Source organism: Euleptes europaea, chromosome 1 (genome assembly GCF_029931775.1).
Source record: "Euleptes europaea isolate rEulEur1 chromosome 1, rEulEur1.hap1, whole genome shotgun sequence".
NCBI classification, from domain to species: domain Eukaryota; kingdom Metazoa; phylum Chordata; class Lepidosauria; order Squamata; family Sphaerodactylidae; genus Euleptes; species Euleptes europaea.
This window is the reverse complement of record NC_079312.1, coordinates 66591180-66606779: the sequence shown is the minus strand read 5'-3', so window position 1 is coordinate 66606779 and position 15600 is coordinate 66591180. Positions and strand designations below refer to the sequence as shown.

Genomic DNA, 15600 nt, shown 5'->3' with positions numbered 1-15600 from the left:
ATTTCATTTATACACATCACTTTTCTCCCTAATGGGGACCAAAAGTGGCTTACAACATTCTTCCCCTCCATTTTATCCTCACAACAATATGAGGAGGATTAGGCTGAAAGTGTATGACTGGCCCAAGTTAACCAAGCACGCTCCCATGTCAGACTGGGGATTCAAACCTGGGTCTCCCAGATCCTAGTCCAACACTCTAACCACTATACTTGTCACAGTATGCTATTGCTACGTTCTTCTCTGCAAACCAGGATTCCAAACTTTAGTTTAATCATAGTTTAACAATCGTGATCTGTAGAGAATGCTAATCAGCCCCCCCCCCCCACCTGCTCTCTGAACGCCAAAGAACTTCAATCTGATTATTCTGACAGGCTCCTGAGTTTGGCCCAGCTCTGATGTCAGAAATCTTTTTAAAGTGGTCTTACAAAGCATTACGTAGAAATTACTCTCACCTGGTCTCTGTTGTTAATATGGGAATACGGCAATTCTCCCGTCATCAATTCATATAGTACTATTCCATAAGAATAGACATCAGACTGGAAAGTAAATGGATTACTATCCTGCATTCGGATCACTTCTGGCGCCTTTACGAAGACAAAAGTAGGTTACAAATTGATACCTGGGGAAAAACCTTACAACAAAGTCAGTGGCCATAATTTAACTAGAGTTAAGGCAACTGATTTGGAAATAGTACCTAGAACACATTAACTAGCCCAAAGGCAAAGAAACAGTTACTATTGTTTCAGGTTAAAGAAACTGAATCAGCCTCGTTCTTCATACTACAGCACATGCATTTTATATATCACACAGAAGTAATCTTCGGTTTAAACTCCAAGATGTTACAGGAGCAGAAATGGTCAGGAGTAGAAAAGGAACATTTTGAAACACAACAAGCAGCAATCTCCAAGGGCATAGTGGCCAAGAAATAATACTGAGACAGGCGCTGTGCTCAGTCGCAGACCCCACTGCATGGTCTTAACCAGTCACTCTCAGGGTTGTTTCACACATTGGGAGAATGAGCAAGTATTATCTGTATACTGTGAGAACGAAGTCATTTTTCATCATACGTGCACGCAGGAGCAGCAAGCAGAACACATACACAACTTAGGTTGTGAAGCAGCCTTTCTTTATTGCAAACTCTAGGAAAGCAATCCGAAGCAGCTCTAGCCAGATCTATTCAACGGGGCTTGCTCCCAGGAAAGTGCTCTTAGGCTTGCACTGTAACACACCCTACTACACAGGGATGAAAGATGGTAGATCACACTACATAATAAAAAGAATTAAAAGCAGCCTATGATCTGCCTCTGTTCCAAGCGGCATGTGTTCTACCTCACACTGGAGGAAGACTTCAAACTTTGCTCAGTGCAACAATAACTACATGCCAAGAACAGGTCAATTATAAATATTTTACTACACACAAGGTTCTTACCATCCAGAGAACAGATCCAGTAGGCTGTTCCACCTGCTGAGAACCACTCCATCTGGATTTAACTGTTGCTAGCCCAAAGTCTCCTATCTTTACTGTACGATCTTCATGAAGAAATATATCTACACGACTGTTAAGGAACACATGTGGAAACTACTGTCTTTGATCTGAGATCAACGCTTCTGGAACACTATTACACTGTTTATTATGTATAGCAATTGATGCACTTTAAGGGCTTATAAATATTCAATACCAACAAAAGTAAGATGCCATACCCCATCTAGGATATCCTCTTTGTATCTTTCTCCAGATCATTTAGCATTATCAGATCCAAGCCTAATTTTGCAGGCAAAAAGGGAATGCTTGTACACTACAAATGCAGTCCCTGTAACAGCTCTGAATCAGGACCACAAACAATAAACTATCATAGGCATCTTATATCAAAATCAAATTTAGAAAATATTTTGTGTTTTTTTTAATTAGAGACATCTCTTAAGCAGCAGATATTTCTAGCCTAAGTTTATTGGAACTTTCACTCACACTGAATAATGCACTTTCAATCCACTTTGCAACTAGATTTTACTGTGTGAAACAGCAAAATCCACTAGCAAATGATTGCTAAAGTGAATTTAAAGTGCATAATTCATCATGTATGAAAGCACCCTGGATAGGTGATGTATGTGTAAGTATTTGTCAGTATAGCAATATATGGCAGAAACGGATCTTACCACAGCATACAAGGAATATCCAGCTTGTTTCCCACACAGATCAAATGAAAAGAGGCAAACAGAATACCACTGAATAACAAAAGGATACTATTTGATTTCATGTCTCTGTGTATTATATTCTTTGCATGCAAGTAGCTGTAAGAGAAATTGATCAATATAAATCTGAATATATTTACAAGGAAAAATATATGTAGGTTACAAAGACATCTGTTGTCACAATTCCCCCCCTCCATTATACAAAATTTAAATGTTTATACTTGATCTTGATTAACCATTTGAACCAGAGAGACTATTTCATCAATCAAGAATGAAACTATATTGTTTCTGTGCCTCTAACAAATATTTTAAACATTCTATGACACATTAAGTTTAACAGGAAGAATAATCTGCCAATTTTTTTAGATCACTGGTGTTCGATTTTCATCAACAATCAAATTTTTCTGAAGTTGTCAAAACAGTTCCTTGACATCTGCAAATGCCAGTTTGGCAAAACCCTCACATTTAGTTCAATTACTGTGTATAGTATTGGGGGGGGGGGGAGACTGGCATTTTCCACAACAGCAGTTATTTTCTCTTTTCTTTAGGCAGCTAACTTGGACAGCGTAGCATCCAAGTCTACTCACTCCATTCCTTGCGCAGTCTGTCTTGCAATATCTATACGCTGTAACATCTGAAACTTTGTCTCCTGGACATGCAGGTGCTTGTACAGACTACTCCCCTCACACCACTGTGTGACAATAGCCAGGTTGTCTTTTGTCATGTAGCCCATGAATAGCAAAATATTAACATGCCGGGTTTTCCTGGTAGAAAGAAAGAAAGAATGATGTTAGATGAAGAGCCATAACATTTGTCAACTGAACTAGTAAAGCCTACCAAAATGTACGGTCCTATATACCGTGTTTCCCCGAAAATAGGACATACCCATAAAATAAGCCGTAGCAGGATTTCCAAGCATTTGCGAAATATAAGCCATACCCCAAAAATAAGACATAGTGATAGGCGTGGCTATGCAGCATACCGTACCGGCGCGGAGTGGTAAAGAAGACGGGCTCCCCTGTCAGTTCCCGGTCGTTCTGTGCGTGCTAAAAGCTGAGGTATAGAGGGAGACGTACTGGTAGAAACTGAAAGTAAACGTCTCAGTGAAGTGAAGAGCAGGACGCTCTGCTTTAGGTATTGTGTGTCCTCAGGGGGAAGAAGTAAAGCTGTGGCTGCCGTTTTACTCAGCACTGTGAGTCTCTCTCCCCCAGCACCCCTGGTTTGAGGGGGGGGGGGCTTTAGTTGTGCAGTTGTGCATTTGCCTGGTCCCGAGTCCAATGCAAAAGGAGAAATTCCACCCCCTCCTGCTCCTTATGCATACGGTAGCTACCAGTACTTGCCTCTGTCCCTTTCCATGGTTTGCAAACTCCCAGGCGTCAAGTGTTGCTTTGCATGGTTGCAAACGTGTAGCTTGGAATGGTTTGCATGGTTGCAAATGTGTTGCTTTGCATGGAGCCTTTTATTTAGCTGCCTTTAGGCCAAGTTATCAAAGTTAGTTCACATGCAGGGTAATCTGTTTTTGTCTCTTGAGTGAGCTCTGCATTTGAAATTCATTGGGATCCATGTGTTGGGGTTAATGATATTTGTCTTCTGCACCTGTTGGATTAATTTCTTTTCTTAGTCTGTGGCAGAAAGGAAGGCAGAGGCTTGGATCCTTTCCTTCCTTTCAGCTTACAGAAGGCACTTCCACCAGGCAAAGCTAGGCAATTTCCCCTCACACTGCATGCCCCTTTCCATGGTTTGCAAACTCCCAGGCGTCAGGTGTTGCTTTGCATGGTTGGCAACCCTAATAAATAGGCATAACTAACCAGGAGCCTTGTACTTTAAAGATTAACCAGTTTTTAGCCTAGCATGGGCTTTTGTGAATTACATGCGCTTTAGAGTGGCCGCCTGGTTGTGACAATAATGGCAGTGGTTCCGCGGTGATAACTCTGTTGGTTCCCCCCCCCCCATCGCGTTCGCCGAGCTTTGGCTGCCTGGCTCAGTCCCTATGAGGAGACGGCAGCAGCAGCAGCTGGGCAGCCATGGGCTCGCTGAGCAGCCAGGTGTGGAAGGGGCAGGGGGGAGCCCCACGCGGAGGGGAGGCGGCGGCGACTGTGGCCGTGAGGAGCGAAGCGGGGCGGCCACAGCGGGGCGGCCAAGAGGAAGTGAGGCGGCCATGGCGATGGCACGAGCGACAGCGATGGCGACGGGGAGGGCGAGCGGGAGGAGCAGCTGCTTAACACCCCCAGAAGGTACTGAGTGGGGAGGAGGACGCCCTAGTCTGTGGGTCTCTCTCACCCCACACAAACACCAGGGGATAGGGGAAAAGCTTCAGCAAACAGTCTTTGAATAAATGTAGATTGTTGTACCATACGTAATAAAAATAAGACATCCCCTGAAAATAAGCCATAGTGTGTCTTCTTGAGGAAAAATAAATATAAGACGGTGTCTTATTTTCGGGGAAACACGGTAGCGACACAGGATTGCAAGTCTAGTATTATGTATTTATAAGTCAGCACATGGATCAAGCAAAAAAGAAATCTAGCAGGAACTCTAAGAAGGAAATACTGTGCGGCTAAAACCCAAAGGCTCTTTGAAAAGCCTCAGCAGGTATCCTATGAAGTATGAAGGAGCATAGAGAGACTACTTTGGATTCCAGACAGCAGCTCTGAAAACTAACAAGTACTCATCATAGATGCAGCCTGCCAAGCACCCCAGATCAATTATACAATCTGGAACGCAAAAGATCCAATACAGTAGGCCAGTGGTCTCCCAATTCTGCTTGCATTTACTGTCCGCAGGTTACCAGGCAGCAAAGTTCTACTGCAAACATGATCAGCCCTGTGCAATCAGCCACTGCAAGGAAAAACAAAACCACTGTGATAAAAGTAACCAGGTGAGTATTTAGTGTTGATTTACCTTAGTACAGCAACTTCATTTCTAAAGGCTTGAAACTGTTCTGGAGTTGGATCTACAACCTTTAATATCTTCACTGCTACGTCACCTGTAAGCATAATGCAAGCATTACAACTTTAATTGTGAAAATAGAGTTCACACATGTAACGTGTAAGAGAAAGCACTACTTCTTGTAAAGTCTGCATAAAACAAACCAAAATTTGAAGGCCAACCCCCCACACACACATTTTAAAATGGATTTATAATCTGTATATGACTAACACCGTTCTCAACCTCGCCTAGGATTCCAAGAACTATTCTACTAGTTCCACACACCTAAATGTTCTCTGTGTTTAATGACCAGCACCCCCTCCCTCCCAAGGTCCCATAACAAACCACTTCTGAAAATGAGTAACATTCAAAAGTACTTATTCAACATTTGAAGAAGTCAAGGGGTATGCTTTTTTCAAACGTTTTAAAATTCTGCAAAGCCTATTCAAACTCTCTGGGGTACCTAAGTAGCTCTCTGTTCTAAGTTCTGTATTCCTGGAAATGCTTCTAGACTTGAAAGGATCAAAAAGTTATTTCTTACATCACACTGTGAAGCAATGCAGCTTACAGAGTGTGTCTATCCAGGTCAGAAAATCACTGGCTCAAATCCCCTCTGCCATGAAGATCACAGAGTGATTCTCTCAGCCTCACCTATATTAGGGTTGTTGAAAAAAACAACAGGGAGGAAAGAGAGCCACACTGCCCTGAGCTCACTGGAAGGAGGATGGGATAAAAGATAACTATAGAGAGAGAGAGCAGGTGAACTACAGGTTTGAACACGGCTCAAAAATCCAGTGACATGAAAACATCTTTACGCACAACTGAAAACATCAGTTCACCTGCATTTGAAACAAATGCCATCTTCGGTTTATACATGTGATAAAGTCACTTATTATGATCATATGCATTCTCCCTGTGATGGCTCCCGACTTGTGGAGCAGCCTGCTTGAGGGGGCAAAGAATGCTCCCACACTCCTATCATCTTCCTGAATGTGTACAACAGCAATGCTCAGGAGGGCATTTTTATGAAGTGATTACAGCATTCACAGGAGAACACTGTCGTAATGGAATGGGTTTGTAGTTGTTCTTAGTATTATCCTGCTTTTACTGTATTGTCTTCTACTTACATTTTTCTACAGTATACCTTCCCTTAGATCAGGGGTCCCCAACCTGTCTGAGCCTGTGGGCACCTTCAAAATTCCAAAACAGGGTGGTGGGCGCACCTGTAAAATGGCTGCCGCAGGAAGTGGAGCCAACCACAAAATGTCAGGGAGCGAGATTATGCATCACTTCAGGCAGGAGCTCTGCTTAATAGGAAGCCTTTTTAAATAAGCATACTGCTGAAAAATATTTTCTTGCTCAGTCACACAGGGAAGAGCCTTGTGCTGTGGTGGCTGCTGTTGCCAAAGGGGAAAGAAAAATAGGGCTCCACCGAGCAACATGCCAGCAAACCAAAAAAGGGGGAAAAAGATGCGAGGTGACAGCTTTATTATTACATCAAGCCCCCTGTGAGTTTCGCCATAAAAAGCTACGTCATGGGGAGGCATAAAAACAATTTTACATTAGATACAAATAACAAAAGGACCCCACAATAAAAGTTATTGTGCACTATTAAAATTAATTAAAAAGATAGGATAAAATTAAGACCCATAAAGGACATATATTAAAAAGAATGTAGAATCAAACATTCAATACAATACAGGAAATTTCAGTAAAAAGTGAAATCCCTTGTCAGTATTTGCTTTATATATTTAGGTATTTGTGTTGTCTTGCTTCATGTCCAATGTATAGACTATGCTTTTCATTCTACATTCTCATTAATATATGTCCTTTTTTGGTCTTACTTTTATCCTTTCTTTTTAATTAATTTTAATAGTGCATAATAATTTTTATTGTGGGGGTACGTTTTTATAAATCCCTCTGACAAAGCTTTTACAGGGAAACGCACAGGGGCTTGGTATAATAATAAAGCTGTCGCCTAGCATCTCCCCACCCCCATTTTTAGTTTGCTGTTGACAAAGCAATTAAAAAAAATCTGCACAGCCAACCAGATCACCAATGGCCCACCAAAAAACCCTGCTGGGCAAAAGCTCCACCTGGCCCTGCCCGCTTTCTAAAAACGGTCAGCAGGTGCCAGGAAAGGTGTTGGGAGTGCCATGGCATCCAGAGGCGCCACACTGGGGGCCCCTACCTCAGGCCGTTTGCCCTTCACAATGTTTTAATTCTATACTATTGCGCTGTTCCACTGGATGTCTTTGCCGTATGAACACATTGGTTTTGTTCTGTAACCTAGCCTTAAGTCTCAGCGAGAAAGGAGAGCTATTGATAAAGTAACTAAACACTTATAAATTGGCACAATGCTTACCGATTAGAGATTATGACAAAGTTGTTTGGCAAAACACAACAAGGAAATTAAGACGAATAGCATCTACTGCAGTCCAGTTGGTTATGTAGGTTGTATACAGAGACATTTCTCTTAAACATTGTCCCCTTACTGCCATACATTTCACTCTCTTGTAGCACACCATAAAATTTAAACTTGAATGCGGAAGTGTCTGCAAATCTTCCAGGCCTTTCTTGTGCGATTTATTTTAGAATTTTAGTCACTTAGGAACTCCTTAGTATTTTCCTGCCTGGGCCTTGTTTTATTCTTTCCAATGATTTTTGGACCCTGCCATCATTAACGAGGTCAGTCAGAGAAGAAATAAAGCTTTGAGTTTCATGCAAAATACTTTAAATATCTATCAAGCACTGTAGGGCTATCTGGCTGTTACTGGTCGGCTTCATTTCAAGGAAACTACAGGGGGCACAGAGAAGCATGGAAGAAGTGCTACTTAAAGAGTCCCGCACAGTGGCAGTGAACATGAAGGCTTATTAGCACTTGCAACCAAATTCACATCAGTGCAATTGTCTGTCTCTTCCCTCCCCCAGCTAATTTGAGGATACAAGCACATAAATGTTGCTTGAGATGGACTATTTCTCTTCAAAAGAAAAACATTTTAGTTAATGTTTCCATGTTTTAAAACAAGCCTGGATCTCAGTTTAATTATCTAGTTTATTTCAGTTTGCTCCCAAACCTTAGCAGCTACCACAAAAATTTAATCAAATGAGATGCTCTCCCCACCCTCGCACCTTCTCCCTGTGATGAAGAAAAGCGCAAGGGAAAAGAGACATTTGCTAAAAACAATGGTCAAATAGACTGACATTTTCCAAGCTTGGCTACTTCTAACTTCCCTCTTCTTTTCTTCCACTCCCAAAAGGCAGGTAGCTGGCAGGAAGACAGAACAAGACTCTCCTCTTCTTTCCGACTGACCCACACCACCCCAGCACCATGACTTCAGTTCGTGCATGTTTGGTGCACCCTGAGAAATGTCGTCTCCAAAGCGCTTAGCATTAGTTGCCTTTGAGTGAAACAACTTGCCTGGTACACATGAACACATGAAGCTGCCTTATACTGACTCAGACCCTTCATCCATCAAAGTCCGTATCACCTTCTCAGACCGGCAGCAGCTCTCCCAAGGTCTCAGGCAGATGTCTTTCACATCACCTACTTGCCTAGTCCCTTTAACTGGAGATGCCGGGGATTAAACCTGGGACCTTCTGGTAGCAGCCCTGAGCCCGGCTTCAGCTGCGGAGGGCAGGTTAAAAATTTAAATACATAAATACTGTGGGGGGGGGGAGACTGATAGGAAAGAAAGCAGCTCTCCTTATGAATGTTGGCTGATAGGCAGGCCGCTAGCCACAGCCATGGTGAGGGGGAGGGAAATTCTTCTTGATTATAGAATTTAAAACTGTAATGCTCACTTTCACATTAAAGGTGAAGGCGATATTTGTCTTCCTGCACTATCCTAATACAGACATACTACCTAAAATGAATGGCAAATCTTGAAAAATATGTATCCGGAATAATTACCTGGTCTGGCTCAAGCTATCTCTTATTGTGGTTTTTTTAAAAATGGTACTTTCCTCAGAGATGCCTTCAGGCTGTTTTGGGTGGCCAGCAAGTTTACTTAAAACATTTTAATCCAACTTTCTAATCAATTTTTCAAGGCAGGTTTACACCATTTAAAATACAACACAACAAATACTAATATTCAACAGCAACACAACCAACAAAGAAAACAGCAACAGAATCAAATTCTCATACAATTTAAGCAACGTGAAAGAACAGCGATGTTATCACATCATGCATTAAACTTTAAGGCAGGTGGCCAAACAAAAAGGTCCAGAAATGTTCCATGAGGCACACTGGTTGTTTAAAGTCAAAGATAAGGCATGTATTAATTTGTTTTTTCCTTCCTCTTTCCTATTCTTTAGACATTAGTGGGAGATGTAATATGTGAAACCACACACACGGAACAATAGAAGAGAACACTACTGAATGTATCACACTATACTGAACCCTCAACATATTCCCCTTATTTTTATTCTTACTCTACAATTTAGAATATACTCTTGTGTGGTATATTATTCCACCAAACATGCAAAAAAAATGACCTTGTTGTTACATGTATCTATGAATTAGAAATAGAACTGTGAGACTCAATTCCACTACCCCTACCCACCTCCTGGTAGGAAATTTTAAGATTGTTGCATTGGAACCATTATAATATAACTATAAAATTGCATACCGTGCCATTTGCCCTTGTAAACAGTCCCAAAGGAGCCCGACCCTACTCTGGTCGAGAGCATAACTTCACTTGCTTCTATTTCCCAATAATAGCTTGAATCTCTCTGTCCACGAGGTCTCTGAAAAGCAAGTAAATATTTACAGATAGCGCATCCTGGAAAACAAATTTTAGCAATTCATATTAAAATGTGTATCAAATATATTCGAAACATACAACATAGATCTAAATCTATATAGTATGGATAGTTATGTACACATTTTGTTCAGAGGAGTGGTGAACAGCTGGAGAGTAATCACAGGTATAATTTCAAAAATATTTGACTCCTCAAATCATGGTTAGAAGTCTACTATATATTAAATATGAAGTTAAATAATCCCTACTGTAACAGATGAATTGTAAGAATCTCTGAGCAGCAAATGCTTAGGAGAAGGTATTATCAATTATACTGCCACAATGTTTGAAAGCATGCCTTCGTTTGGCTCAAAAGCATCAAAAGATGCTTGGTTGAAATCCTAAGTATCTATATCTTAAAGCAGGTTCTACCAAATCCATCCATTTGTGTGCTTATTGTCAGAGGGCCAGTTTGCCAACACAACTATTTTATTTGAACTAATGTAAATATAACGATCTCTTGGTTTCTTTCAGAAGTTCACTCTATGGCAACAATATGATACAATTAGGACCGAATAAGAAAATTATCTCTCCAACTTTCCATTCAGCATAATCACATAGCCAGTTCAAACCTTGGAAACTGATGTCCACACCCATATTTTATTTATGTAAAACATTTCTATGCCATCTGTCTACCCAATCCAGGGTCCCCAAGGCAACGAACATTAAAATAAAACATTAACATATTAAAACATTTCAGATTTTAACCAACATTAAAAGTCCACCAGCTCCTCCGCCCGCTGGCAGATTTAAGGAGCCAGGAGGGGCAAGGTTCATACAAGCACAGCTGATGCTTGTATGAACTTTAAAGAATCCAAACTCTAAAGAATCCTGTCCACATGCTCAGACTGGTATCTGTAATGTTGGGGAACAGGTTTCTTTACAACTGTAAAACAGGATGTTATAACGGTAGCAAGTGTAGCAGGCTTTGGATAAACCACCATGAGGTAAGTTTCGTGGTGAGTAGGAAGAACATGGAGATCTCTGAGGCAGGAGTTGTATGTAAATAACAAAGAAGATTTGTTTATTTATAGGTTGATTTTAAAGAACAGATCAGCAGCTTAGGTCTTCAGTCAGTCAAAAGAGAAACCTGGCCAAGGCACATATATTTAAGCTAGTTAAGGCTTCAGAGTGTGGTTTGAATTCTTTTGAATTCTTGCAGGTACAAACAGGCTTTCACTGACTAGGTACTAGGTTAGATCCTTTCACAAACACAGGATTCCACCTACACCAGCCTGCCCTTTCCAAAGAGTCAGACTAAAAGGTACAATGTCTGTCCATCACCAGAGACAGGACTAAAAACCGGGTACCCTATCCTCTCCCAGAGACAGAGCTAAACCACCCTGCCACGCTTCAAACTGTACGCTGTCTAGCTGAGACAGACCTAAACTATCACGGCACTCTCCTTGAGGCAGATGTGAACTAACTGCTACTGCGTTTCCCTCCAACGTTCCCTCTGAAAAGTGACTGTTCCACACAGCAATTCTGTGCGGATGCAGTGGTGGCAGAGAAATGGTTTTTATTCTCCCTAAACACTATTTGACAGATACTCACAATTTTTTTTTCTTGTGTGTTAGATCCTGCAGCTCTCTCTCTTGGGACTGGAACTGGCACTTTAGGCTGAGACCATCCTGTGGGACTTGTATTGTTGGGACTTCCAGACATAGCAGAGGGTGATGCTTCACATAATTTATAATTTAAAAAGGAAAAGAAATGTATAATTTTATAACATACTGTGAAATAAAATAAAAACCATGTATACATTTGTATATTTCTAATTGTAGGCAGAAAAGTACATGTATTAGAATGAATTTAAGGTCTCTGTGTGCAGTAGAAAGCTGAACAATCATGCAAATCAGGGTTTGTAAAGCTAACCTATTAGAGAAGGAAAATAGAACTGCTGTATTGGACCCTTACCCTAGTAAGAAAAAGAACCAATCAGGCGGCATGGGGAATGTAACAATCTTATTGGCCCTTTTAGCAATCTGTGATAAGGGCCAATCACTAATTAGAGTTTTCAATCCCCTTTCAAACGATAAGTAGGACTAGCTTAGTCAGTAAAAAGGACACAAAGGATGAATTCTGAAGGACTTAAGACAGGGCCAGAGCTGAAGTCTGGATACCTGCAGCAGAGAATTCCCTCAGGAGGTGGAAGGAGCCTCAGAGATGAGGAAGCTGTTAACCAGGGAGGGCTGTATAGCTGTGGAGAGAGCTAGGCCCCAGCAGCCTGACTACAGGCAGTCTCAAGGGAGGCCACAAAGGGAGCTGCTTCATTGAAATGCTTCTCCTCCCCTCCCCAGGATAACGAGAGCCTCAGAAGATTGTACATTTGAATTAACATATAGAATAAGAACAAGGACAGTTCTGCATTTTTTCCTATTGTTATCAAGTTGGTGTTATATATTAAAGAATTCCGTTGTTTGGATCTGAAGAGAAAAAAGTTGTTCTTTTACTTGGGAAGCAAGTGCCTAAGGCCTATGTTAACCAACCCTGAGATCCTGACACACATGTTGTGGGAAATGCAGATCTTTGCATACATAAGGTCCCAAATTATATCTCTGTCATCTGCAGTTAAAAGAGTCTCAGATCCCAGGGTAGAGAAAGGCCTACTGAAGGCTTTGGAGAGCTGCTGCCAGACAGAATAAACTATAGGGGCAACTTCATGCAGTCATAAAACTCCATGAAGAAGCGTTTGAAATTTGCAAAGCAGCTCTCAGAATACCCCAGCTACCTTTGTAATGCAACTCACCTGATTCGCTGTGACTACGAATAGCATCCTGAAACAGAAAGAAACACTATCAGTACTTTAGCAAAAGTTCTGTGGTCAGTAGACAGGGGATCAGGAAAATTTCTCAATAACGAGAAACTGACTCAGCAGCTTTGATTCATAGAATAACTTAAACATTTTTTTTAGAAAAGGTGTTGACTAGTGTAAATACTAGGAATCCTAACGTTTGCTGGCACTAAACATTATGAGCATTTAGTTTTCAAGGAGCCTTTCATCAAGAACTCATCCAATGAGTTCGTGCATTTTTAATGGAACCACATTCCAAATGAGGGCACTATTAGCAGCTATACTTGTGTGCTCACTTGAATGTCAGCTTTGTGCAAAATGTGTCCTATACAGCCTTCCACATACAACAAATGCTTTTCCATTTAGGAAAATTACTGCACTGAAGCATTGCAGGGAACAGGATGTGTAAAAACTTCACATCTGTGGAACCCCTGGGGCTCCACAGTACCACAGTTGCAACTGAGCTGGTTTCTCTTCCCCTCACTTCATGCCACACATGCTTCCTTCCCTGTGTTAACATGCACATCTCTGACATAAGATAAACTGATATCGTTCCCCAACTGTCTAATATGATCCACAGCACAGTTTGAAGAATCAACAGAAAAGCAAGCGCAGAAATAATTCACAAGACAAAAGCCACATCAAACAACGCCCAACGAATGGCCAGAAGCTGCCAAGAAACCACATATAGATTGCTCTTGTTTCGAGGGAAAGTGGAGGTAAAAAGATGATATGTAAACAAAATTAACGAGAGATAGGAATTTATAATCAAGTTAGAAAAAAGTCATTTGGCAGGATGGAATATAAGAACTGAATATGAAGTATTTAACAAGTTGAAAATTATACATTTTTTTTTCATTCTGAAGAGATTCATTTTGAAAAAGGCCAAGTGGGTATAGTTTCCAGGATGTAGAAAACAAGCAAAGAACACCTTCTGAAATATACGGGGAGTAGGGCAGGTGGCAATTGCCCAGATGCATAGTGAGTTGATTAGGTGCTGATTTCCCCCTTCTACTTGCATTCCCTTTTGCCAAATTCCAATAAAACAATGCTTCCTAACCTGTGGGTATTGACCCGAAAGGGGGGTCACAAAATCTGTGAAAGTGGGTCCCAGGCTCTTGTGGCTTTAATGATTTATGAATGCTTTTTTTTCAAGTGGGTCCCCATACCAAGTAAATTTTAACATGTGGGTCACCATACATAACAAGTTAGGGACCACTGCAATAGGTTCCCTATTTCAGGGGTAGAATTTTTTGGGGGGGGGAGGGGAGAGATGCCCTGGAAAGCATGGGGTACTCTTGGGATTCTAGTTACTAAATTTAAAATCTGTACTTCATAGCAACACAGTTATGTGATGTGGCTTGCACATGGCCCAGTAGGTCACAGGTTGTCCATGCTACTTTAAAGCAATGTGAACATTTACTGAATGCCTACATAATTTGAATGCTAATTTTTTAAGAAAATACACACTGTATTTCAAGAGTTTTCCATTTTGTTTTGAAGTTAGAACAAAGCACTAGATTTCCACTGGACAACTGTTTGCAGCATTATCTCTGAGCTATCTTCTATAATTACAAGTTTTTATTTACTGAAGTCTTGCTTTATACAAAACGTAATTGTTAGTCTGGCTTTCTGTATGGCTTCTTGGTGGGAATATGCTATAATTCACTATTCCCAAGGGACAGAATATATAGTAACACTTCTCTCTATATTTTTGGATAATTAAATATTTAACCAATATACCCATATAGTTTGAACATACTAAATTCCTGAGGGTAAAACTGACATGGAAAGGCTTATTCCAAAAGGTATTACTTTTGCTATGTACTGCTGACTCATACATATTTGTAACTGAAACACTATTTGATATTACCAATTCCAATTTTAGAATTAATACCAAACAGACATGCCACACTATTTCTAAATGCAACGGTTAATCTATAGTTGTGTTAACTCACACTATTTGGCTAACTGTGTGCGTGTGTGTGTGTGTGTGTGTGTGTGTGTGTGTGTGTAGCAATCCTGTCAACTGCAAGAAAGCAAAGGCATCCAGACAATACCTACTCTTCCCCTTAAACAGAATCGTCTGCACCAGGACCTGGGAGAAGCATTCAGGCTGTTATTCTAATTCAAAGCAATGAGAAATAGGAAAAGAACAGAAGGAGTAGTAAAAAATAGTTTCCAGATTCTAAATGAAAGTAGTACAGAAGAGAACTTGAAAGAAAGATGAGTTAACATTAACAGGGTGCATGCCACTTTATCAACACGACTTTTTAATCTGATGTAAGAACGCTCAGTAATGACACTTAAAGTTGGGCAGGCAGACATTTCTGCTCAACAAAAACCACCAACTGTGCAATATGCTCCAAGGGAAGCTTGCTAAATTATATGGGGTTTTTCCCCCCTCTGTAAGTCTGGAAAGTATCCAAGTTCTGCTATAGAGCTGACTTGCATCTAAAAATGACCCATGGGGGAAAAAAACTTCAAAAGGTTTGTGGGAATACATGTGAAATTGTAACTCCTACGAGGCAGATTTTTTTTTTTTTAAGACTGGTAACATCTGAGTTAATCCAGTGAAACAGCTAAAACTCCATAAGAGCAGAAAGGCATTCATAGGGAAGGTGGCTGTCCTAGTATGGAATGGAGTCACTATTCTGAGGTCAAAGCAAGAGAAAATGCTTACTGTACACAGAAGCCTGAACAGTAAGGAAAAAAACACACTATTTATTCTCCTACCTCTCCAAACTCAACATACAACTCGAAGAAAGACTTCCCAGCCTGGTTAGAGAAATCACAAGTTTGAAGGTTTCTTTCATTTACAATAACCTGGGCCATGCACACAAGGCCATTCAGAAAGCCGAACACACAGGGTGCTTTCACACGTGC

The 15600-nt window shown here is 40.8% G+C and overlaps 1 protein-coding gene across 6 annotated transcripts in view; it reads right to left on the bottom strand.

Moving 5' to 3' along the window:
• Positions 1-15600, bottom strand: part of RAF1 (Raf-1 proto-oncogene, serine/threonine kinase) — a 98747-nt gene that overhangs the window by 4034 nt on the left and 79113 nt on the right. For 4 of the 6 annotated variants that reach the window (XM_056855149.1, XM_056855158.1, XM_056855165.1 and 1 more), the window contains 9 exons: positions 14779-14838; positions 12670-12697; positions 11475-11599; positions 9750-9867; positions 5092-5176; positions 2778-2954; positions 2243-2289; positions 1430-1548; positions 453-584 (listed from right to left, as the gene is read on the bottom strand). In XM_056855149.1, coding sequence (XP_056711127.1) covers positions 453-584; positions 1430-1548; positions 2243-2289; positions 2778-2954; positions 5092-5176; positions 9750-9867; positions 11475-11599; positions 12670-12697; positions 14779-14838 — 891 coding nt within the window. The remainder of the gene's footprint in view (positions 1-452; positions 585-1429; positions 1549-2242; positions 2290-2777; positions 2955-5091; positions 5177-9749; positions 9868-11474; positions 11600-12669; positions 12698-14778; positions 14839-15600) is intronic. The other 2 variants (XM_056855174.1, XM_056855191.1) reach the window with 1 other exon arrangement.